Here is a 26,335-nt window from a genome sequence, read left to right as displayed (position 1 = left end):
ACATTTTTTATATTTACTGTGTGTGTGAGAGAGCATGTGTACACATGTATATGCCACATTGTGCGTGTGTGTGCACATATAGGCCACACAGAGCACATATAGTCAGAGAACATTTTTTTGTGGGTTGGTTCTGTTCTTTTACCATGGGAATCTCAGGTCACTTGGCCTTGCAGGAAGTGAGCCATCTCATCGGCCCTGATTTGCCTTATTTTCAAGACAAAATGTAGCTAGTGAAATATACTTTATTTTTTTGTTTTTGTTTTTGTTTTTCGAGACAGGGTTTCTCTGTGTAGCCTTGGCCATCCTGGACTCACTTTGTAGACCAGGCTGGCCTCAAACTCACAGTGATCCACCTGCCTCTGTCTCTCGAGTGCTGGGATTAAAGGCGTGCGCCACCATGCCCAGCTGTGAAATATATTTTGTAATAAAGGAGAAAACCTACAATTCTGTAATATCTAATTGTTTTCTGTAAGAAATAATTTGGGGCAAGTACTCATGAAACAAATTTAGAGATTTGTAGAAAGATTATATAAACTTTCCCTGAACACATAAAAAGGGACAAACAAGCAATATATTTTAGAATTCTTTCAAAGAGACTTATTTAAACACAACAGAGTAGTTAAAATAAAAAACAAAAATTTTGATAGAAAGCCTAGAAAGAGCTAGCATCAATCAGTCATCAAATGTTATTTTTTTCCCCTGGAACACAGTGATTTTGGACTGTTGTTCTTTTCGCCTCCTGCTTGCTTCCCAGGAAGGATGCAGAGGCGCATGCAACTGCTGCTTCATGCTCCCAAATCCTCTTTGTGCATGCTTTGAAAATTGATTCTTGATTGGAGGTTCATTTTCTGGAAAATCTGGGAAAAGAACAGGATAGATTTCATTTTTTTATACAATTATTAAGGAAAAATTTCATTTTACTTAGACATAGTATCTCACAATTTAAATCTGAAGCCCAATAAGAGACAGCTTCAAGTTAACGTACACGAGGAGTTAATTTTCTAATCCTTGTATACAGTTTCTTTTCTTTTCTTTTCTTTTTTTTTTTTTTTGAGACAGGGTTTCTCTGTGTAGCCTTGGCTATCCTGGACTCCCTCTGTAGACCAGGCTGGCCTTGAACTCAGAGATCCACTTGTCTCTGCCTCTCAAAGTGCTGGGGTTACAGGCCTGCACTCCCATGCATTTGCACACAGTCTTGCTGACTGACTTCTGACAGGATGTACTATGTTATCTTTCTCACAGTAACATCAAGAGAGCAGGCAGCTCTGACCACACGGGGAGACAAAAGCAGAGGGAACCAATAATGATATCCCATTTCCATTTCTATGGGTACACAATTCAGTAATACTGTTAGGAAATGACAATTTTCATCCTCTCACTGTGACAAAGTACTGCTTGTTGGCGGCGCACAGGTAGAGCAGTGAGTACACACCTGGGGCTATAGTCTTTGGGGCCTGTTCTCTGGGATCCCTAAAAAAAAAGGGAAACAACATTAGGATCTAAAAAACAAATTCTCTGATGTGGGAATGGATGATAAAGTTCACCCACAAGATGCATCCACTAGCTCATTCTATAAGAGCCAATAAAATAAGCTAGGACTCAGCTAATCAGATAGTCCTTCACTTTCAATATGAAAACACACACACACACAAACACACACACACACACACACACACACACACACACACACACACACACACACACACTCTTTTCTTTCCACCCACAGGAACTCCTGTTCAATGGAAAACATTTTGGCTATCTTGTCCTTGCTCTTGGACATTGTCTATATGAAGAACTTCAAACATTTCCCTAAGGGGAGAATGATTTACACACAATGAAAATTAACATCTACATTTTTGGTGCAGAACCAAGAAAAACTTAGAAACCTTTTGGGTGTCAGAAAGGTAAATATTTTAACTACTCTTAAAACTCTATACTCCAGGTGTAGGAAAAATATTTACTGAATCTTATTTTATTAATGACTATCTTTGACCAAAAAGTACATAGAAAAAAGGTCTTTCTAATGACCATTATTATATTATTTTTTAATTAACTGTTCAGATTAGCTTTATAAACAAAGGTCATCACAGCCTCTATGTTAAAACGCACCAGTATTCTCTATCAGGTAAGAGAAATGAAACAAAACCTTATGGCAGAACAATTGTGAAAGTGACTATTAGCAGGGACAAAGAGCAACACCCCAACACGAAGCCGCCTGGGGAAATGCAGCCCATGCCCTGAAAGCTGGTGTCTGCACGGTAGTAGGTTATCCCACACCTATCAGACAATTCCGTTCACCAAGACGTGAAAAAGGTGTAAGTTTTTCATTAAAAAAGATTGCAAAATTTGAAACTCTGACAAAGGAAGAAAAAAAAACCTAACCTGGTCAGGCCTGTCACTGGGCTATAATGTACCTTTTCATGTGAAGCTGGGCAACGTGCCACTACTGTATGTGTGTTTCTACATGCTACCCAATTTTAGAGACGAAGACAGAACACCAGGCCAAAACCCAGCATGGCTGATGTAAAGGAGCTCCACGCAGAGTTTCTCTCCTATTGTGCCCTTACCTTCTGCAGCTTTTAGGTCCAGATAACGAGTGGAAAAACACGGATTCTAATTTCCTGGCTCCGGGAATGACCTTGTGTTTATCACTTTGGACATCCCAATGGGTTTCAAGTGTACTTGTTTTGGATGACACTTTTGGGAGGGGCTTTTGTTCCTTAGCTGAGGAGCGGAAACCACATTCCTTCTTTCGTGTCCGTCTGACTTTTCCAATGAAGAAGTCATCACCACTGTCACTGTCCTCAGACGCAGAAGACTGTTTGTAGAACCGTTCTTCAGTGCTGTCGTCAAAATACTCCTTTTCTTCCTCACTTGACTCTTCATCACTGCCACTGTCATCACTCTCCTTCACTGTGGCTTCAGCTAAGGCTTTCTGTTTGGGGTCAGCAGGTGCCTTCTGGTGTCCAGAGGTGACCACAGCACCCTTTCCTGAAGGCTTCCCTGGCGAATGTGTAGTGGCCACTGCTTTGGGTCCATATTCTGTCTTGGTCAATTTTTTCTTTGAATTACTTCCTGCTTTCTTTGCTACTGTTTTGGTGTCTTTTCCTTTCTGCTCACTGACAACAGTTCTCTCACGATGCTGTAGCTCGTCTGCATCGTCGTTTGAACATGGAGCATCCTTACCCTGGCTTGCTTCTGAAGTATTCTTAGATGACTCAGCCTCAGGAGCATTCTGCCTCGCATCTTTGAAGGCTTGGACAGCAGCTGCAAGGAAGATCGTGCAAGACTTGTTTCAGCATTGGTACATACATACAGAGTGTCACTTTGTCAGTGTCACATACAAAGTGTCAGTGTCACAGCACTGCATTGGCTATGCGGAAACATTCCACAGTACCTATGTAACAGGAGTCTGAAGTCATAAAGAAATCTTTTCATTATTTAAACACCAAGTTTATGTATGACATACTCAGAAATATACATCTTAAATTGCAAAATAAAAAAGTGACTTCATGTTTTTGATTTATGAACAGTAAAAATAACACTAAAAACAGTAAAATAGCAACATTAATTTTTGTGTTAATGAACTGAATTAGTTTTCAGATATAAAAAGTGCTAATTAATCTTTGACAAAGTACTTAATTTCATAAACTTATTTTATAAAAGATATATAAAAATTATGTGACACACTATGAGCTGTATCACTACTTAAAACATCACCTGTTCAACATGATTATGTGTGTCATATGTGATAAACATTAAAAGTTAGAAGAAATTCAGTTAGTACCTTTTTATGATATCAAACATATTTCAGGCTTACAGACATGTGCACAGTTCTATATATTAAAGATGAATATTTAAAATAAATTAAATCATCTATCTAGAATCATAGGCCTAAATGAATTAAGCATATTGACTTGTCATTTGATTCATACCTTTTAGCATATCAATTTTTTTCTTCAGAAGAGGGTGAACTGCTAATCTGGCAATTGCTCTTTCAGTTGCAGTAGAATCTGGCTGCGAAGTGAAAGCAATAAATACATAGCATCAAAATTAACCTGGTACTAATGGAAAGAATTACGTTGATATTTACCAATCTTTTGTGCATATTAGTTAGGGCACAGAGTTTGCAAATAGTCTCTCTAGATAAGTTACCCATGCAATCTACTCTAAAGACATTCTTACTGACTGACTTCAGTCACTAACAAACGTGTAAGTAGTCTTTAATAATTAAATTATATAAATAAATTAAATAATTAAAATGTCACCATTTAACAATCTATACAAACCTAGAATTACACTAGATGTCACAGGCTACAAACTTGAAGAAAAAAAAAAAAAAGAATCATATCTACTTTCAAAGAGCTTAAATGGTCTAAGGAAGCAAAGCTAATAAGAATCAATTACTGTGTCAGTGCTAAGTTATGATGAGAAAAATATTTGAATTCTCATTTAATGGAAACCTAGTGTTCTCTCTTTATATTTTGAGTTTTCTATCCCTGATGCATGCTCCCAACCCAACATAGAACCTAGCTCATAACCAACACGTCACAAATATTTGACTGTTGTGGCTCTAGTTAAAAGGCTAAAGTATCTCCACAAATGATTAATCCAAAACCAAATGTGATAAACTTCACCCAAGAGACAATGTTATAGAGATACATAAAAGGAACAGACACTGGGATACATCTTAAATTTAAATGCATCCACTGTGCAGCTACTGGGCTCTGTAGTGTCTGGAGAGTGTTGACACCTGCATGCAGAGGTTTAGACTGGTTGGAAGAGACCACAGCTTTCCTTATTTAAAACTGACACAATGTTTGCCATGGAAAACTCTCAGGAAACTGTGGTTTTTCACACACCTCCAGTTTCTTCCATTTCAAATAAATTAAACAAAAAAAAAAAAGTAGAAAACACCTTCATCTTTTAGTGGAAAAATTTTTAGTTTGGCATTTGGGTATTTGTTCTCAACACAAAGGCATTTATTATTCAATTTTGAAAATAATTCTTCAACTACACTCTGGATAAAAGTAAGTGTCAAAAAGGAAAGATTACTTACATGCAGCACTAATTCTTTGAAATGTCACCTAAACAAACTGTAAATCCACTGGTATAACAGTAATATGAGCATTAATAACACTTGTCGTAATAAACTGGGCTTAAGTTTTATCTAGTGAAACTAATCAACAAATTACCATAGTTGGCACACATAACATAGTTGGCACATCTTAAGAAAGTAAGAGAATTTATTCTGGAGCTGCTCTGACTGACCTCAAGAGCACAGATTTAGGTTACCCCAAATTCCATACTCCCAACATGGAAGCAGTTTAAGGAAGCTCACACTCATATTTTGGTTTTTGGAAATTAGCTACTAAATTAATAGGCTCCAAAGGTTTTATCTATTAGGCAAAGGATATTAGTTCTGACTCAGGTGGGAAGGGAATCCAGGGGCTACAGCTAGCCAGAGGTGAGGTAATCAGTCTCCAGATCGGACATTCCAACCTCTCCACAGCACTGCAGTCTAAGTCTCTGCAGACAGATCTTCTTTCTTACTATCTGTAAAGCTTTTAGGAAGATGATCCAAAATAGCTCACTGGGCTGACCAAATGCATTGTAATGAAACCTTGCATAATACTCTGCAGATACCAAAGCATTTTAAAGTATTAGGTATATTACATATGAACACAACTAGATTTTAATTTAAATGTTGAAAATAGACAAAAGAAGTATTTCCCACTGGAAAGAAAAAGGACACAACTTTATACACTACAAGTTAGGTGTATATGAAGAGTTGTGCAGAAGCTGAATAAAGTTCACCACTAACTATTTAATCCATCCAGGAGGGGCTGAGGGAAATGGAGTCACCAAGCTGGGAAACAGACTCCAGAGACCAGTGCGGAGAGCAGATCTACTTTTATTGTGCAGCAGCATTTTTATACAGTCTTTGGAGTAATGGGGGATTGACACAAGCTCTGGGGCAGCCAACCATCCTAGTGTCGCTATAGTGAGGTGCCAGGCCTGCCAGCACCCAAGGGAACTTCTGTGCAGACCAGGAAAGCAGCCACCACTCTGTTCCAGGCCCAATCTGAAGCTCTACCAGTTTCCTGAGACTCTCCTTTTGTGTCACATGGCATGCCAGCAGACGTGGGCACGTACACTATGGAGCAATATGGATGCCTTCCTCACCATCCACAGGGCCCCGCCCTGGAGCCACAGCACCCACAAATATACACATGTAAAATGCACTAAATTGATGGGCAATACAATAAAACCAGTCATTTAAATATTAATACATGGAATCATTCATACTACTTTTAAAAAAATGTAGGATAGCACTTACAGCTACTGGCATTTTTTTCCTGCTTGAAAGGAAGGAGCTCATTAATACTCAACCTGGAGGATGTGCACTGAAGGTCAGTGTTAATCTTCAGTTAGCTTACACTCAATCCCAGTCACATCTTTCTCAGGTCCTACTTTCAGACCAATCTTTACATGTACTGGTCCTATGCTATACCTTGAATAAGAAATTCCTTCCCATATCTGGTACTTCCTTGGTCCCTGCTAGAAGCTGTTTTGGGAGGTTAAGGATCCTTTGGGAAGTAAGGCCTACCAGTACCTTTAAGTGAGGGCTTGGAGAAATAGTCCGGTCCGCATTCATCTTGTCTCTGCTTCTGGATCCATCAGAATGTAAGCAAGCATCACAGGGAGTCCCTGCCACAGATGGAGCAACCCTAGCTACCACGCCTTCTATACCATATGGTGGAGAGTATAATGTAATGGTAGAGTCTGGTGGCAGCAGCCTTTTCCCTTTTGGATACTGAAGTGCTACTGAGGCAGTGTCTGTGAGCCCCAGCTAAGAGGATCTCTTTCCCGGGAAAGTCTACATCAAAGGAGGTATTAGTGAGCAGACCTCCAGCTCCCCATGCCCACCTCTGATTCTGGCCTGGGAATCATCTGAGCTTGTGCTGTGAAACCTCAGAATCCTCAGAAAATATAAGAGACTCCCACTTCTCTTAAGAGACCCTGCCATGCTGTCTGTCTCTGCTAGGGTCTACACTCAGACCCTCATGACTCCATCATGCTGTTGTATATCTGCCTATCTGTCTGTCTGTTTTAATAACACTAGTAAACACTGTACCCCCAACAATCCATCTCAGCTCCTTAATTTTTTGAGCCAAAATACATTCTCTTTGCGTCTATTAAGTTTTGTTTGTTTTGTTTTGTTTTTTAATGGAAAAAAAAATGGGTATATTCAAAACACAGAAAGTTTTTATGTCTTTGGTCAACATACAATAACATAGGAACAATCATTTAAAAAGTGGAATAACTAAAAGAAGAAACTGATGCATATATCACATACTTGACATGAATTTTAAGTAGGTGGAGGGCAAGATGTAAAAAATACCTTTAAATTCTGCAATTGGGCAAGTGACAGGAAGAGATAATCCCAGGGAAAACATCAAGTACCAAGAACCAAGTAACTAACAAATGACAAATAAAGAAATCCAAAGCTTTAGTAGTGATGTAGGTGAATTTCTGTATTTAGCTACTAAAATCTGGTAATGGAGATAGGAAAAGAGGAGTGGCGTGCCAGGAAATAATTACAGAATATTAAGAGGCAAGATAGAGTGTTCCACATCTCAGGGAACCCTGGTACCTTGTCTCTACCACAGACATACCTTTTTGCAAGTTTTTTCAAAGCTGATGTCATCACCAAGAGCTGATTTAGTTATTACGTCAGGTTTCAATTCCTGTGAAAGAAAACAACATTTCTAGTTAATCTATGAGCATCACGAGCTAAATTTCTTTTGCGTCTTTCTTTAGGAAACAATAAAAAACTGTAGAGCTCTAGAAAAGAATATTTACTATAGTTAGGAATCACCACGATAACGAGAAAAGCCACAACAAATGCTTTTAAGTGTCAGTTTCCCTTACAAGAGCCCACAACACCAAGTTCAAGGACTATAATCTGTAATCCAAAGATTTATATGCTGTCCAAGTTTTTTAATATCAAGTCTACAAAACAAACAAATAAATAAATGCAGTTTGAACTTGAAGGACTACTTTATACAAGTGCTCTGCAGAGGAGTATTCTAAAAGACGAACTTTAGCCTGGGAGAAATCACTTTACTAGCAATATTTGAGGGCAAGTATGAATTTGCAGGTAACGAAGAACTAATGATTCAGCATAAAAGCATAGGAGATAAGCCCCATTATTTTGACTATAAAGAATAACTGAAACTGGAAAAAAGCAGAGGAACAGAAGAAGGCTGTAGAGATTATTATTTTATACATTTGGTGAACAAACAGGAGCCCAAAGGATGTCATTTAAAATCAACAGACTATAAAAAGTGCCTTTATAAAGAGGCACCTTATAAAGAGGATTCCCAGCATCTACATGGCAGCTTACAACCATCTGTTACTCTAATTCCAGGGGTTATAGTGCCCTCTTCTGTCCTCCATAGGGTATCAGGACAGAAGTGTACACACACACACACACACACACACACACACACACACACACACACCAGAAGAGTACATATCCATATTCAAATACCCATCAAAGATGCCTTAGTGGTTAAGAGGAACAGAGTTTCATTCCGAGCACCAACACGAGGCAGCTCGCAACTGCCTATACTTCTAACTGCAGAGCGATCTGATATCTCCGGCCTCTTCAAGAAGCTACACTCACACACACACATACCACCCCATGATTAAAATTAATAAACCATGAGGCAGGATCAGAGTCCCTCAAGAGAGACTAGGAGACATTGTTGGTCAACAGTGCAGCTCAGTTGTAGCAAATGACTCCAGCAGTTTAGGGATGCCAAGACTATGGGTCAATTGGCAAGATCATCATCATCATCATCATCAGCAGCAGCAGCAGCAGCAGCAGCTGTGGAGTAGAACTGGCCTGAGCCTAGGAGACAAGCTGTGTGTGCTGCAAGGGCAGAGCTGGAGAAATGGCCCAAGGCCTTTGAAGGAGCCCAAAAGATTGTCACTGACTCCCAAACATCAGAACCTGAGGCATTTACACTGTTAGGAATTTGATTTTGCTTTGCTCAGAGCAAAATCTGTGCCCTGGGTTCCCCCCTCTTGAAATAAGAAAGTACTTAACCTATTGTTGATTTTAAAGGAGCCCACAGTTAAAGATACTTTTGAAAACTATGGGACTTTTAAAGATATTAAGTTTATATTTTATTAACTTATCGTCTTCCGGATAAATGAGAAAGGAAACATTCTACTTGAACAGTGATTTAAGTGTGAAGTTGACAAGGGGTCAATTGTACTGGTTAATTTTATGTAAATCTGACACAAGCTAGCATCATTTTGGAAGAACGTCAATTGAGAAAATGCCCCCACCAGATTGGCCATGGGCTGTACCACACTTGGGCTGGTGTGGTCCTGGGTGCTATAAGGCAGGCTGAGCAATCCGTAAGGAACACACCTGTAGGCAGTGGTCCTCCACGGCCTCTTCACCAGTCCCTATCTCCAGGTTCCTGTCCTGACTTCCTTTCATGAGACTGACGTGGAAGTGAAGATAATTCCTTTCTTCCCAAGGTGCTTTTGGTCAGGATGTTCTAGACCTTTTCATCTCCACTCATTCCATGATCCACAGAGCAGTGCACTCTGACAGCAAACAGTGAAACTATCATTCTGCTCTACACAGCAACTAAGTTTTAAACTACAATGCACAAAACCTGCATACATAATACAGAATTTGAGTAACTTTTAGAGACATCAACTTTCGTTCATTTTAATTTTAAGTTATCAATTGTATGATTAACCAGATATGATTTTTTTTTTCGAGACAGGGTTTCTCTGTGTAGCCTTGGCCATCCTGGACTCACTTTGTAGACCAGGCTGGCCTCGAACTCACAGCGATCCACCTGCCTCTGCCTCCCGAGTGCTGGGATTAAAGGCATGCGCCACCACGCCTGGCTCCAGATATAATTTTAAAAGTAGGTTTTAATAATGATTATTAAAAAATGGGGCTGTGGCCAACAGAAGGACAACTGCTCCCTGAACCTGCAACTTCTATCATAATGTATTTCAACAGGTATAAGGATTAAATAAAACAAGTTTTCTCTCTCGAATTCACCCCCACCAAAAAAAAAAAAAAAAAAAAAAAAAAAAAAGATTGAGTCTAGATTTGGCTGCCTTTAAAAAGGAAAAGAGGGAGAATGTAAAGAAGATGCAATTTATTAGAAGTTGCGAAGAATTAATTCCCCCTTGGAATAGTTTTTATTTTATTCCTTTAAAGATACATTTATTTTTATGTGTAAGGGTGTTTGTCTATGTGCAAGTTTTTTATATTAACAGTTGAAAATACTTTGGAGGCCGGGCGTGCCCAGCACACGGGAGGCAGAGGCAGGAGGATCTCTGTGAGTTCCAGGCCAGCCTGGTCTACAACGTAAATCCAGGACATCCAGGGCTGTTACACAGAGAAACCCTGTCTCGAAAAACCAAAAAAGAAAAAAGAAAAAAAGAAAATGCTTTGGAGAATTTCATAGTTATCAGGAAGCATCCTCATAGGGTGGAAAGTTCTGGTTTCCAGAATTAGAAAACTTGAAATCACCAGCATCATGGAGGCCAGTAGAGGGCGCTGGTGCTCCAAGAACTAGAATTATAGATGGCTGTATATTACAGCTGCCATGTAGGAGCTGGGAACTGACCTTAGGTCTTTGAACAGAACAGAACAGCCAGTGTTTTTAACCACTGAGGTATCTTCTCAGACCATATAAATTTTCATTTTTAAGGAAAATATGTATTATTGAGATTCTCTTGCTACCACAAATATTAATTTCATGAGCAAAGCACTAATATTTCTAACATATAGAAAAAACAAAAGTACATGATTTTCATAATAATAATTCAACATATGCTCATTGGTGAATTTAAATATTTGAAACCAATTTGTCTCAATATTGCATGTCTTTTCTCAGCTGTGAGTACTATAATATATGGATACATAAAATCACATATATCCTGATGACTTGAGAGCAGAGCAGGATAGTCCAATTAAAGAGGAGGTGAAAAGACTGATGTTAAGAGACTCAGGGGATGATATATACAAAGCATATTGTGTACATTATGAGAAAGGCCTTATGTTATAACATATACATTTAAAACATCAGTTTAGGAAAATGGAGAGAGGGCTCAGCAGTCAGCAACACTTACTGCTCTTGTAGAGGACCTGGGTTTGGTTCCCTGCTCTCACATGACAATTCACAGCTCAAGTTCCTAGGGATCTGATGCCCTCTCCTAGCCTCCGTGAGTACTAGGCATGCACATACATGCATGCCAAACACCCACACAGAGAAAAATAAAGTAAACAAATCTTTACAAATCAATTTAACATGTACAAAAACAAATAACTAAGAATCTGTTTCTATTTTAACCCCAGACTGAATTTATACCCATCTTATAAGATGACCTTGTTATTTCCTAAGTAATGCTGGTAATATTTTCATGTACCTGTTACATCTTATGATAGTTCTAATAGTACTACTGCTTGTCCAAATTTTTTACTTTAATGGTTGAAAGTGCCTTGGACACTTTCATGGTTATTAGGAAACATCCGACCAGGGTGAAAAGCTCACATTTCCAGAATTACAAAACTTGAAAAATCAAATAAAAACAGCAGCCTTTCCCAGTTGCCACGCAGCATTTTCTGCTCCTAAATCTTTTGAATCTCCTCAGTTGCCGTTGAAGCAGGCTTATCTGGATGGATCAATTCCAGAATTGATTCTTTCCTCAAAATCTTGGTGTGCACTGTAACCTAGCCAGTAAGAGCATTTCCTGCCAACACGTCATGCAGCCTGGCCTGCTTCCCCAGAGGTAGCAAGTTTCAGAGAAACAGATGTCACTTACATTTGGGACATCTGCCTGAGTTTAGAAGAGTAAGGTAAGGCCATCACATGCTTGACATAATGTCTATATTACAGGACCTACAATAAATCAATATTAAGGGGTCAGGAATGTGGCCTATTCAAAACTCAGACTTTTAGCTAAAGAAATTACATTCTAGGAAGCAATGTGGCTTTTCAATTTAAAGACTGTAGTTGTCAAATGGTGCTTTCTGAGTGAGCGGCGGGCAGCGTACACTGATCTATGCCCACACCACCAACATCTCCTGGAGACCATTTCAAAGGTCACGAGACCCAGGGTGTCTTGTACTGCCTGAAGAAGCTAGAGGAGCTCTGCCGGTTAATAAATGAAGCAGGGAGCGGGGAGGTGGTTCCGTGGGTAAAGACAGCACCAAGCCTGAAGACTAAAAGCCGTGCCGCCCATCTCCAGACATCTGCCATGTCCTCACATGCAGAGCCACACCAATAAACAACAGAGTGTTTATGTAACATATATGTCTACACATGCAAAGCCACACCAATAAACAACGGAGTGTTTATGTAACATATATGTATACATAAAAATGAGCAGCCTTAGAATACCAGCTAAAGTGACTTTCTATGATGAAGAGCTAGCTTTATTATCTTTATTTTTAAAATTAATTTATTTTTATTTTATGAGCATTCATTGATATTTTGCCTGCATATATGTCTGTGTGATGGTGTCCCCTGGAATATAAGTTACAGATAGTTCTGAGCTGCCATATGGGTGCTGGGAACTAAACCCGGATCCTCTGGTAGAGCAGCCAGTGTTCTTAACTGCTGAGCCATCATCTCTCTAGACCTTGCTTTATTATCTTTAGGTTTCTGAGACTTAACACTAATAAATAATAAAGCAAAACTTGATTTCATAGTCCTTTTACTAACAGTTTAGCAGCATTTTACATATGTCTAAGAATTCAGAATAATCCTAGCATTATCAATGCAGCAGTAAAAAAAAAAAAGAAAAAAGAAAAAGAAAAAAAAAAAAAGCTGCAATCAATGTTGCGCAGTCATCCATGTGCCAAACACATTACAGATTGGGAAAATTAACCGGAAAAGCTGACTCAGTATCTTAAAACACCCTCCCTATGTATTAGTAGGAATGCCATGAACACAGATAGCTACGAAAATGTGACAGCAGAAATACAATGGGATGTATTGAGAGAGGGTGGACAGTTCTGGAATCAGAATGGTAGTGCTGGGAAAAGTTTCTTAGAATTAATAACATGTTAGGCACTGGGGAGATGGTTTAGTGGATAATACTGTTGCCATGTTTTGAATTCAACCCCCAGCATTCACATAAAAAGCAAAGTGTGTTGCCCTCACTTGCTTCAGTTTTGTCCTTTTGTCTCCAGATAAATAATGTGGGGATCTTTAATTCACAAGCTACTTTTCAGTGAGGAAGAGCTTGCAGAGGAATTTTAATCGAGCCACATGGCTGCTCTGATGGAAAAGCATTCTACATCTGTGCCATCAGGCTGGAATGCTGGAATGCAGAAATGCCACACACCTGTAACCCTTCTGCATGGAATATAAGCCTTTAGCCCCTCTGGCTGGAATACACACCTTTAACTGCTCTGGCTGTATTACAGACATGCCCTTGGTACAAACCTTTAATCCCAATGACCTCTAATTGAGAGAAAGACAAAGTCATCAATTAGAGAAAGATTTGACAGAATGAGTCAGAGGTAGGACATGCCCAACTCTTAGAACAGACAAGGCAGACAAGCTACTTAAGGGGACAGCAGAGTTAGATACAGAACAGAGAGAGTAGACAATACAGTAGAGTACAGTAGTACAGTACAGGCAGGTTGGTGCAGTTCAATTTGTGGAGCTAAGAAGCAGAGCAAGCCAGTGAAAAGCTGAAAGAAGCCAGATTGAATCAGTCAGCTTGAAGAAGAGTTTGAGTCAGAATAGCTGAATTGAACCAGGCAGCCAGACTTCAGAAAGAGCTAGAACAGGGCCAGTTATTCAGAAGTAAGCCTCTGAGACGACAATTACGTCAGGAGAAAAGTTACTACTGTAAGAATATGTTTCAGAAGCCAATGTATACGTTAACACTTTAAAGAATCTGAATACTATTAGATATAGCATCAAAGGTGGGGCTCATCCTCATAGTATATAAAATTGGGGCCTATCATTTTACAGAATCATAAAGATTTGGTCTTCCTGCTACTCCCCACCCCCTCCTCTGCCATGGCCAAAAAGAAACTACTCCCATTTCTAAAAATATATTGGGTTTTCCTCATGAGGATGACATCTTGCAACAAAATACCCTATAATCATACCAAGCAAGGAGAAGACTGTGTCATGAGCACAACTATAAAAGTCTAGTGGTGTACGGGCCAAAGAGAAGCCCTCTGGGAAGATAGACAGCAGAGGTTCTCCTTTGAACTTAATCGTTAACTGTGAATATACTGTTTTGTGGCTATTTCTTTGATACTCCCAAATGTATGAGAAATACTTCCTTTCAAAATTATGGAAGACTTTTCATTTGAAGCAATGATAAATGTATTTATTTCTTTCAGAATACTTCTATAAAAGTATGAGTCAGAAATGAAATTAAACATGTTAACAAAATAAACATGCAGGTGAACTACTATTAATATTTTGAATTCTTACATTTAAATGTAATGGCATGTTTGAATCAATACAAAAAGAGAAACAACAACAACAAAACCAAACAAACCCGCAAACGAACAAACAGACAAACAAAACAAACCAGAAAAGAAGCAACAAGATAAAATCAGACTAGTCAAGCCAGAACACCCTAGCCCCACATATATACATATGCGATACAGGGTATGAATTCAATACACAGCCAGTGAACCATGGCTCTGCAAACTTCTCTAGCACTAGGTCTGACTTCCCTGCTGATGAGGCAGAAGGCAAGCTTCACATATAGATCAGACAACTCCCTAGTGATGAAGGAGCTATTTATTATCACACTCCTTACAGACTGCATATAGGTCTCTTGTATGCACTGACCTCTTCTTAAAGAAAAACCAGCAGTTACTTAGTGGTTCAAAGTCTGTGGAAAACTAAAATTACAAAGATGACAATTTAGGAGAAATCACAGGAAAAGGTCTATCAAATGGATTTCATGTGTCTGATCGGCTTATAGGAGGAGTGACAAATACAAATAAATATTCTTCATACCGAACAATCATTTGCCATAGCTGTTTATAGATTAACTGGGATAACTGTATCCCACTCAACACTTTTCTATCCCTTAAAAAGGAAGAGTAAAAAGGACTGATAATTTTACTCAATTAAAATACTGTTAAAGAATTCTCTTGCTCTTTTATCTAACTCAAACTTGGAAGTTATACCAAATTATAAAAGTCAAACATACAGAAAAGTACCCTACAATTAAGATAACTGCTGGTACCAAATGTTGTCTTTTAAGTTCTGCAATAAAAAAGTCTTCCAGACATTTAATGGTATGTCATTTGGTAAATGAAAGTTTCCACAAAGAAAGTTCACCGAGAAGAACTAAAAATTATACTAGTGAAGAGTCTGGCTGAAAAGACAAAATATGGCCCATGTTAGTCCAACACTACATTTATTTTAAGTTCTACAGAACCTAATAAAATGTTGACACAACTACATAAAAATTTATTGAGTTGGCAACGAGAGAAGTATGACGTCAGCCACCAACATCACCACCCACAGTACCAAATAACACGAACACTCAACTATTGACCTTACTTTAGAATACATGCCTAAGGAATAGTAAAAATAAAGACTAAGGCACGAGGCACTATAAAACACAAGAGTTTAGTTTGGCGATTTTGACTCAAATTAGTCTAGCACTTCTAAAACAGGAAAATATGCACGCTTACACATATTGCAGTTTTGCAAATGTGCCACTCATCACCAAGCTCAGCAACACACGGAGTAAGCCTTGAACAACTCAGGAGACCTTAAAGAGGCATCACCCACACAGCACAAGGGTTGCCCGTAGACACCTAAGCACCCAATGTACACGCACACGCCCTTACCTTCATGGCCTGGATTTCTTCAAGCAACCTTTGGATTCGTCTTTGGTTTTTCAACAGTGCATCTTCAGTGCCCCTACAATATATCACCAAGGGAGGCACTAGTTTAAAGACATGTCATAATAAACAGTTTTTTAAGCGATTTAAGAGAAACCTAGGTGAAAAACACTCTACCCTGTACTGCTGTTTTCAACCCACTGCACCACACACCTAACACTATGTTGGAAACTGGACAAGGCACACACTATCCTGGAGTCATTTCACTGATTAGCAGTTTTCTGTAGTTCTTTAATAACAAGGTCAGTTATACACTGTGATCAAAACTCTTTATTTAATGTAACGTAAGCCTCCTAAGGTATAAAGGCCAGGCATGCTTTTATTAATTGAAAAAACTATTTTCTGCAATTAAAGAAAAATAAAGATATTCAACATCTGATTTGGAAGAAAGGAGGGTTATCTTCTGGAACATTTATAAAGGAACAGAAAACCAGAAACCATACATTAGAAGGTTTTCTAAATCCTTGTGTTTAAACCATAAGAGCTGGAAATAAGAAATATTCTTTTATTCAAAAGCATCACATGGTACATAAAAAACTGACAAATACATCCACAAGATACTGAAAATTTCAAAACACTAAGCCAAAGAAAGTATTTTATTTATGATGAAATGAAATCATTGCTGATTCAAGGTAGGCATCATAGACTTATTAACACCCTGGAATAACTTCTAGTTACATAAAATGTACAAAGGACCCTGAAGGCAATTTCATTTTGGAAAGAGGAAAGAGAGAACTTTTTTAAAATGAAAGAAATCATTCTGTCTCTTAAGCAAAAATGGCTCAAAGCATTCAAGAGCATGCGAACACAGCATATTCTTTCCCACACAGGTCACATCTACACAGACAACCCAAGTGATGAGGTACACCCATCCCTCTAATTTTACAAATCTTAAAAATGTTTTGACATTCTGTTAGTTGCAGGGTTATTTCTTCACATGACTTACTTTTTGGACTTGAGTCTGCTAACACTCCTGACAAGTTTTCGGATGACCAAAACTCGGATTCGCTTCACTTCTTTTCTCATCTTCACAACCTTTGAAGAAAGACAAAATTAAAAAAATTCTTAATGGAAACAAAGACGTTAGGTCTATAGTTTAACTAAAATGTTGATTAATCATGCAGATTGAAGAAATCAAGGTTCTTCTGTAAACAGTGTAGGACTATGACAAGGCTGAACATGTATGTGCCAGGGATGGAAGGAAAACCAAGTTAGGATTCTGTTTTTAAAGCCAGAGCATTTCCAGTAATTACCATATTTTTTGGACCATAAGATGCACTTTTTTCTCCCCAAAAGTGTGTGTGCTGGTGGGTGGTGGTTAGGGTATGCCTTTCAATCTGATTGCTGTTTGTTTTTTTTTTTTTTTTACTGGTTTTCTTGTTTTACTGCTCAAAAAACTGAGTGTGTTTTATGGTCAGGTGTATCTTATAGTCCAAAAAATAGGGTAGCATTTTGCTATTACAGTCTGTTGCAATTGGAACAAGGAAGTGCCTCCCCATGAGCTTGTGAACATTTATTCTTCATGATTGGCTCAACATCTTTTCTGAAGGTCACAAATTTCTTATTACTACAATTAAAGGGTATATAACTTATCACAAGATCCTTAATATTTTACTTTTAAGCCAATTATGTTTGGATTAAAACAGTAATTAATGAGCCCCTCCCCAAGATAAATTCCACAAAAGTTAAGAATCTTACTTTACTCAACATTAGTTCTAAACATTTAAAATAGTACAAGGCATATAGAACACGCTCAACAGATACTTCCTGAACAACCAAGCACAGCCAGAGCACACCTTTGTTCATTCGCTGCTTCAGATACATAGTAAAAGAGCACAACCATTTTCACTACAATACAGCAACATCTTTGTAATTTGTGGGTTTTTGCTATAAAACCATTTTTTGAGGAGGGGGAAAAAATCCACTATCCATAAATACCAAGTCTTCTACTGTTTGACCTTATGAGCAGAAGGTAGGCACTGGGCTCATATCATTAATCCCAATGCTTGGGATGAAGTGAATGGAAAAGTGACATCTCTGAGGAGCCTGTTGAGGTACAACTGGATAAGTCTGAAGCAAGCCTGGGCTACAGGGTGTGACTATTTAAAAAAACAAAACTAACTAAAAACAGAGAAGTAGAATCATAATAGGAGGTTATGATATACTGTAAAATTAGGTCATTTATAAAACAAAGTACTACCAAGTGACAATGTATACATTCAAGCATTAACTGCTATTCCTCAGTGCTTAGCGTTGCATCACTTACTAGTTAAGCATAACTAATAAGTCACAGCAGGCAGAGCTGGTCTCTAGCTACATTCCAGTCACAGAAAAGCTAGACTCCAACTTGAAAACTCCAATTTAAGAAGTGGTATGCTCAACATTACTTGATAAGGAATTCTAAAAGCAAAAGGAATGCATCATACGCTCCACTTCACACCAATGCAAAACATGCTTTCTTTTCTGTTTCTTTCTCAATATCTGTGTACAGACAACAGACAAATTTGAGCTATAAAAATGAAATTTTAATATTTCTCACGACCTCTCACTCTAAATGCTAGCTGTATTTTTGTAAAACATTACTAATGGCCTTTTTGTGAGGCCATTAAAGGTTACCAATCCATTTGCCATCCGGGAATTATGAGCTAGTTGGCAAAAAGCCACAAGCTGGCACACACTGTACACGTGTGGCAGAAGGCCAGTATACTAAGTGCATCACAGTTTGGCAAAGTCTCTGACAAAAAGCAAGCAGAAGTAGCTGGCTATGGTGGCATATATTTATGGCCCTAGCACTTAGACACTAAGGCCAGGGAATGTGGACTCTGGGAGCTAGACTGGACCTGCAGAGGAAGCAAGACCCTTTCTTAGACACTAAAACACACACACACACACACACATGCACACACACACGCACGGTATGGGGGTAGGTGTAGATGTTCTGTTCCTCTCCATTCCAGAAACAGCAGCTTCTTTTTGTGTCGTGCCAGCCTCCTCCCTGAGACATGATAGTGAAGGTGGGAATTAGAGCATTTGGTTGCATTGGGCACCTGGTTACCAGGGCTTTCTTCAAGTCTGGCAAAGTGGATATTGTTGCCATCAATGATCCCATCATTGACCTCAACTACATAGTCTACATCTTCCACTAAGAGTCTACCCATGGCAACACAACAGCACAGTCAAGGCAGAGAATGGGAAGCTTGTCGTCAACAGGAAGGACATCACCATCTTCCAGGAGTGAGATCCTGCTACCATCAAATGGGGTGAGGCTAGTGCTGAGTATGTTATGGAGTCTATTGGTGTCTTCATCACCATGGAGAAGGCTGGACCTACTTGAAGGGAGGGGCCAAAAGGGTCATCATCTCTGCCCCTTCTGCCAATGCCTCAATGTTTTTGATGGGTGTCAACCATGAGAAACATGACAATTCACACAAGACTGTCAGCAATGCCTCCTGCACCACCAACTGCTACCCCATCCCCACCTCAGGCCAGATCATCCCTGACAACTTTGGCATCGTGGAAAGACTCATGACCACAGTCCAGCCATCACTGCTACCCAGAAGACAGTGGATGGCCCCTGTGGAAAGCTGTGGCGTGATGGCCATGGGGCTGCCCAGAACATCATCCCTGCATCCACTGATGCTGCCAAGGCTGTGGGCAAGGTCATACCACAGCAAAACAAGAAGCTCATTGTCATGGCTGTCTATGTTCCTACCTGCAATGTGTTCATCATGGGTCTGACAGGCTGTCTGGAGAAGGCTGGCACCCAAAGGCTCACAAAAGGGCATGCTGGGCTGTATCAAGACCCAGGTTGTCTCCTGCGACTTTAACAGTGACTCCCACTCTTCTACCTTTGATGCCGGGCTGGCATTGCTCTCAATGACAACTCTGTGAAGCTCATTTTCTGGTACGACAATGAATATGGCTATAGGAACAGGGTGGTGGACCTCATGGCCTACATGGTCTCCAAGGAGTAAGAAGCTCTGGACCACCCATATAGTTTGCAATGAGCCACTTTACTCATTTATACTACCTTTTATAAGCTGATGTGTATTGTTAACTCACTTTTGAGAAAACTGTATTTTGGAATTAACAATGAAAAGCTTCTGATACTATGGTCTATAGACAAAATTAAGTGCTGTGAATGGACGCTTGCTGACTATCTGCTCTCTAGTCAACTAGCTAACACCCAAGTAATGCATTATTACCTTCCCATGTACCTAGACTAGACTAACCATAACAAAAGGATGGTTAGTAGGCAAAGCTGAGCACATCTGTGCTTTTGTTAGAACACATTACAACTTCCACTTATTCACTCCTTGATATACAAAAATCATAAAACACTGATTGTGAGGCTGTGGGAAACTAGGCATGCTCACATACTGCTGGTAGAAAAGGCAATTTCTATAGTCCTTTCAGAGGAAATGTTGGCAATCTTTAATAAAAATCCTACTTCAGGGAGTCTACTTAGAAGGCATACTTGCAATAACAAAGGATCATACACAATGCTTTACATGACCCACTGATTAGAACTTGCTTCATAAGACACAAAATATATAAAGAGCACACAGAAAGTACATACACATTTCTGCAGTATTGTATCTCTTCGGCTAAGCTTAAAAATATACACCAATACTATGCACCAGGTATAGAAATGGTACAAAATAATGAGACATATAATGAGAAAAAAAGTGATAATTATGTGTAAGGCAGGGGAAAAAAGCTGGTGTATTAAGTAAGTGTTATACTGCAAAATACTAAGAACTCTTCAATAAAAGTAGGCTACAAGGACATATATTCTATCACTTTCCATGTGTTTCAAATATATCAGCTATAAATATTAGTATGCCTTTCCAAGGAAATTTTAGGTTGGTCATTAGATTATAACGTACTGTTAAGAGATATACTGTTAAATTATGTTTGGTTAACAAGAATTTCTAAAAAAAAATATATAAAGTCTAAAATGGTAATGACTGCCTGTAACTTAACTGCTACCAAGCTTATGCTGCCACCTAGCAAAACTTATCAGAACAGTTAACAAGCAAACAAGTTGGCTGTGGTTTTGAGGATGATCAGACTTATAATTTCAATAACTTTCCAACTATGATATAACAGCTTTACATGTTCACATATGCAAACAAACATGTTTTTGATATTATCATTTATGATACATAAAAGAAGATAAATCTGTTCTCAGGCATTTTAGCTTCTACTTTATACAGTTTCCCCCTTGGAGGGGAATGTTTTCTGATGCCCAAAGTAGTTGTCTGAAATCACAGGTAGTTCAAAATCCTGCTAGTATAAGTTTCTTCCCCTATACAGACCTAAGAAAATTTGTATTACGTTTTATTTATAAAGTAGACCCAAAATCTTAAAAGCATTAAAATAAAAGACATCAATAGTAACACACCAAAGTGAACATTTCTATTTCACGGCCATTATTAAATATGGGTTACTTGTTATGTGACACCTTGACAGCCAATCAGAAGATGGAGAGCTTAGGGACCACAGCATGTATAATGCAGGTGCCTAGACTAAGGAGTACCTGGGAACACACGACTTCACATGTTGCTCTTAGCAGCATGGAACTCAAAACTTACCAATTGCTTGTTATCTCAGACAATGAAAACTGCAGATAGAACTTACATTATAGTACTAGCTTAAATATTTATTTCTAATTGACTTAGTATTTTCTATCAAATCAAAAAATTACATTGTTTCCCCCCAGAAAGTTCTACTGGGCTGCTGTACTCTCAACCCCAACTTTACACATACTTTCCTAAGTTAGGAGATAAATAGAACGAAGCTAGTTGTCGTTCTCTAAATTCTTGACTCACTAAATGCCACAGCATACACACTCTCAACTGTGCACCCCTGCTGCTCTAGTTCTAATGAGATGGGATGATAAAATGCCAACACGTATGAGATTCGCCCCCTCTCATCTCAACAGTAGTTAACAACTTTTTGGAAGGCATACTTTCATCCTTTCTTTCAACATATACTTACATATCACCTATAGTCAAGGACCTATGCTAGAGCTTAGGAAAGTGGTGATAGCAAACCAACAGAATATTCTCTCCAAAAAGCCTATTAAACCAATAAAGAAAAGCGCCTGCGATGATAAGATAAAGTAAAAAGCAATGGCTTATTATTTTAAAGTGAAGGTAAAAACTGAATATACTTTGTAATGATAAATGTATTTCAAGGAGTTTGAAAGATGTCACAGCAGTTCAGAACACTTGTAACTTTTGCAGAGGACCTTGCTTCAGTTCCTAGCATCTCCATTAGATACGTGCTAGGATATTAGATCCAATGGTTTCTTCTGTCCTCTGGGAAACAGGCACATGTGTGCTGCACATAAATACAGGCATTTACATTCATATACACAAAATAAATATACTTAAACATATTTAAATGTATTTTAAGAATGAGGAGTTAGGAAATTTGGGTCTTTATTCTTGGAAATCTATTTTATAGGAATATAATTACCAAAGCCAGGGACGCTGAAGTTTCTCCTAGTGAGTACTACCACATTTTTCCCAAGACATTATGTAAACCAGTTATAAAACTCACTTAAATTAAATAAAATATATTAATACAAGACCCTATTAATTTATTTTGGCAGTATTTGGTACTCAACCAGGGCCTTGTGCATGCTAGGCAAGCACTCCACCACATATCTTTAAAAAAAAAAAAAATTATAAAACAGGGGTTACTAATCAAATACAGCTACGATTATCTTAATGACAAAACTAGAGATCTGCAGATCTTTGCAGATTTGAATAAGTATGCCAATAAGCAACCACTCTTTAGGGTAAAGAGTCACTACCACAACATACACGCACATATCAGACAGATACTGGGCATCAGAACTCTTCCCTGAACCACGTTAAGAAGAGCTAGGGGCCCAAGCCTGACAACTGAGTTGTATCCCCACAACCCACATGCTGGAAGGAGAAAGCTGACTCCCTGGAGCTATCCTCCGAGTTCTATAGGTGAACCTTGGCAAAGATGTGCCATCCTCTCGTTCCTATACAAAATAAGGAAATAAATGTAAGGAAAGGGAATGTTTACAAAATATGTACTGAGAATATAAGCAACAACGGAAAGACAGGTAGAAAGGACACAGAATCTCTTTCACACACAAACTCCCATGTAAATGCTATTACGAATGCTGACAAGGAGACTTATATGGTGCTTCCAGAACTTATACAAAGGGTATAGCTGGCAGTGGGTTCCTTCAGAAAGTGGTAAGTACAAATCATGAGGAAATTCCAGATCCAGGAATAGTATGTGCAAAGAACTGTAGTGGGCCTAGAAGGAAGCCAGAGCAGCTGGAACGCATGGCTTGACAGGGACAGGATAACACACGCAAGGGCTACCCTTAAGTTGCTCAATTTTACCCAAAAGCAAGCCAATGGGTTTTCAACAAGGAAATGAGTTGATTAGATCTGTGCTGAAGAGCTCAGTAGCAGTTAAGATGATCAAGTTGAGGGACAAGAAGTGCAGCTCTAAGTAGCTGAAGAGCTATTTTATATGGGGGCAGCGCTTTATATGGCGTAGAATCTGGACCACTAAAGCACCAGCTACAGGACGGTAGAACAGATGTCAGACAGTGTCTGAACCGCTTCAGATATGCTTCCTTTCTGGGTAAATTGTTAATCCATCTCTTTTGCCAACTTTCTAGGAAAAAAAAAAGCCATTTCGATGAGCTTTTCTTAGGTAGTCATCTTTATTCCTTTTTCTGGGGGCAGGGGGTATGCTTCTCAACTTTTATGTAGACCAGTCTATACAGTCATGTGCCACATGAATTTTGAGGGGACATACACAAGTCAGTGGTTCCATAATAACTTATGACCAAATGATAGTGATGTCATAGCCACTCGGTTTGTGCGTTTCCAAGGACAAAGTCACCTAATGCCACGTTTCTTAAAACCTGTTGCCATTAAGTGATTCATGACTATATTTGTATTCTTATATTTTTCCTCATTGACCTTAATGATAAGATCAACATTTCCACTATTTTCTGCCCTCTTTATTCTCTACTTATGAGGACACATTAAATTTAAATTTGAGTTATGTATGATTTGTGATTTGTTAACTTCATCTAGTCACCTAGATGTTCCAGGAGACACCCCAGACACACACGTGACAGAAACAGGAGCTCACAGCATGGGAAACACTTTGATTAAAGTCAATTACTGAAATGCATATACGGCCTTCAAATGGCTTAGAGCATTATTGTCTGTAATTCCTGTATATCCTTAAAAGAAGACTAGGAACTATACCTCACATCTGACTTTGTCTCCTTCAAACTGTTCTGCGCTACTTTTTGGAGGGGTGGAAAAAACCTAAACAACATCGTACCCAGCTCTGTAACTGGAACAGCGACCTGCCTATGAACGACAGGCAAGGTAAGGAACTCTGACTGAATGTAGCTGCGTCCGTTCCATCTTCGCTCTTCAAAACTTACTTCTTAGGATTCCAGCTAACACGCTACAGTGGAGGTGGCGGTGAAGGTCAAAGCGCAAAACCAGGGAAGAGAAACTGGGGATAATACTGCAAAAAGCCGAAACGGAAACATAAATGGACCCACAGTACCTGGAGAAAGAAATTAGGTCGGGCGTGCGCACACGGCTATTAAAGATCTGCAACCTGTTAGGACAAACTGCCTCAGTTAGAATTTTCCTCTCTTCGTTCCTGACAATTAAGAAAAAGCAGATTTACAGAGAGCTTACTCAGGGCCCCAGGCACTACGAAAACACCTCAGAAAACTTAAATCTCACAACCTTAAGAGGAAGGCATCATCCTGAGCTTCATATTACATAGAATTAAAGGTGACCATACAGTACGTGACCTCCCCCACCGTCGCACAGACAAGGGGGCTCGACCCGCGCAAGTGACTCCCTCCTCCCCAGCGTGACGGGTCCTTGGCGGCTGCGCTCCGCCTTCCTGCAACCCGGCGTTCCACCCGGTGCCCGCGCGGCGGGAGATGCCCGAGGCTGAGAGGGCGCCCCACACCCCACAGACTCGGCTCGTGCGCTCACCTCGTTATTGAGGTTCAGAGCTCCCGGCTGAGCCATTGCAGACGGAGGAAGAGGATCGGCAGCCATCCCCGACACGTGAACGCAGGCGGCTACAGCGCGGCTGCGCAGACACGCCCCCTGACAGAGGCCTCTTCCGCCCAAACTTCGCCGTCCCGTGCGTGAAATAAGAGTCGGGATCTTCCGGCAATGACGGAAGTGGGGACGGTGACTTCCGGCGCGGTGAATTGAGCGTTTCCTTGGAAACCAGGCGCGTGAGGGCGCCAGTGGGCGTTGCTTTAATTAGTGTTAGCTAGTTAATCTCTATGCTTGTTCTCCCTCTGTGCGGCATCAGAGCTGGAAGGACTAGAGGAGAGGTGAATGTGTTCTTGAACAGATCAAGCACTTGAGTTGCAGATGTTGCTCAATTCTAAAATCTAGCGCCTGTGACGATTTTTGCTCTTTCAAGAACATCTTTAGAAGAGCCTCAAAGCTTTTTGTTTCCTACTAGCCAAAGCGTGAATATGTGTGGAAAGATTGAGTTTTGGTAAACGGGATATTTAAAGCCAAAGAGGAGCATTTGCCATTGCCTGTAAGAACTATTTTGAAGAACTGGATTTGTAGGCATAAGAAATGTAAATGAGCCGGGCGTGGTGGTGCAAGGTGGTGCACGCCTTTAATTCCAGCATTCGGGAGGCAGAGGCAGGCAGATCACTGTGAGTTCGAGTCCAGGGCAGCCAAGGCTAACATAGAGAGACCCTGTCTCAAAAAAGAAAAAGAAAAAAAAAAAAATGTAAACAAGAGGTCTGAATTAGATCAATTATTAATTACACATTCTAGTTGCATCCCTTGCTATAGTTGAAGTCCTGGGCCAAACGCTTTACATGATTTAATCCTAAATGCTATCTTCATAAAAAAATATGACAGCGAAATAAACTGGCTTGTTCAAACTCCCCAAGCTGGGGCTGGTTGCAGACAAGATTTCAGGTACAACTGCATAGATTATAGGGTCCAGTACAAAACAGAAATGCAAGACTTAGGTCACTTTTAGACCCACCTGCTTTCACTTCATAACCAAATATCTGAGTTGGAGATATCTCATAGTTAAAACAAAATTAAGAGGAAGCAGTCAAGCCATCATGTTTCAACAACTATAAACTAGAACTATAATGGTATTTAGTAAACTCCCAACTTATAGTGACACTAACTCCATGATCCGAGGATAAATCCATTACATACTGTTAAATAGTTTACACCCATGAAAGGGAAGATCGCCATCACAGGCTATGAACCATCAGCTCATGAATCCTCAGAACCAAGACTCCTGGGAAGACTACATCCTTGCTAAAATTTTCAGGTATTAGAG

At 39.4% G+C, this 26,335-nt stretch overlaps 1 protein-coding gene across 1 annotated transcript; it reads right to left on the bottom strand.

Annotated features, from left to right (window-relative positions):
- Window positions 1-672: 672 nt before the first annotated feature.
- Window positions 673-25,160, bottom strand: Srfbp1 (serum response factor binding protein 1). The gene is made up of 8 exons (XM_051163141.1): window positions 24,994-25,160; window positions 16,896-16,984; window positions 15,896-15,968; window positions 7,680-7,751; window positions 3,936-4,017; window positions 2,568-3,267; window positions 1,433-1,470; window positions 673-857 (listed from the first exon to the last, which is right to left on the bottom strand). The coding sequence occupies exons 1-8, from the start codon at window positions 25,057-25,059 to the stop codon at window positions 673-675; spliced, it is 1,305 nt and encodes a 434-aa protein (XP_051019098.1). The 5' UTR covers window positions 25,060-25,160.
- Window positions 25,161-26,335: the final 1,175 nt, after the last annotated feature.

The sequence above is a fragment of the Acomys russatus genome, chromosome 20 (assembly GCF_903995435.1).
Source record: "Acomys russatus chromosome 20, mAcoRus1.1, whole genome shotgun sequence".
NCBI classification, from domain to species: Eukaryota; Metazoa; Chordata; class Mammalia; order Rodentia; family Muridae; genus Acomys; species Acomys russatus.
This window is presented reverse-complemented; position numbering and strand designations above follow the sequence as displayed.

What these genes read in the sequence shown, in the direction of transcription:
- Srfbp1 (XM_051163141.1), bottom strand. Translation starts at nt 25,059, where the DNA reads ATGGCTGCCGATCCTCTTCCTCCGTCTGCAATGGCTCAGCCGGGAGCT. An exon ending in AGCAGACTCAAGTCCAAAAA is followed by an intron (nt 15,969 to 16,895) that starts GTAAGTCATGTG and finishes GATATATTGTAG; the next exon opens with GGGCACTGAAGATGCACTGT. An exon ending in GGACCTAAAAGCTGCAGAAG is followed by an intron (nt 1,471 to 2,567) that starts GTAAGGGCACAA and finishes CTTTTTTTTTAG; the next exon opens with GGATCCCAGAGAACAGGCCC.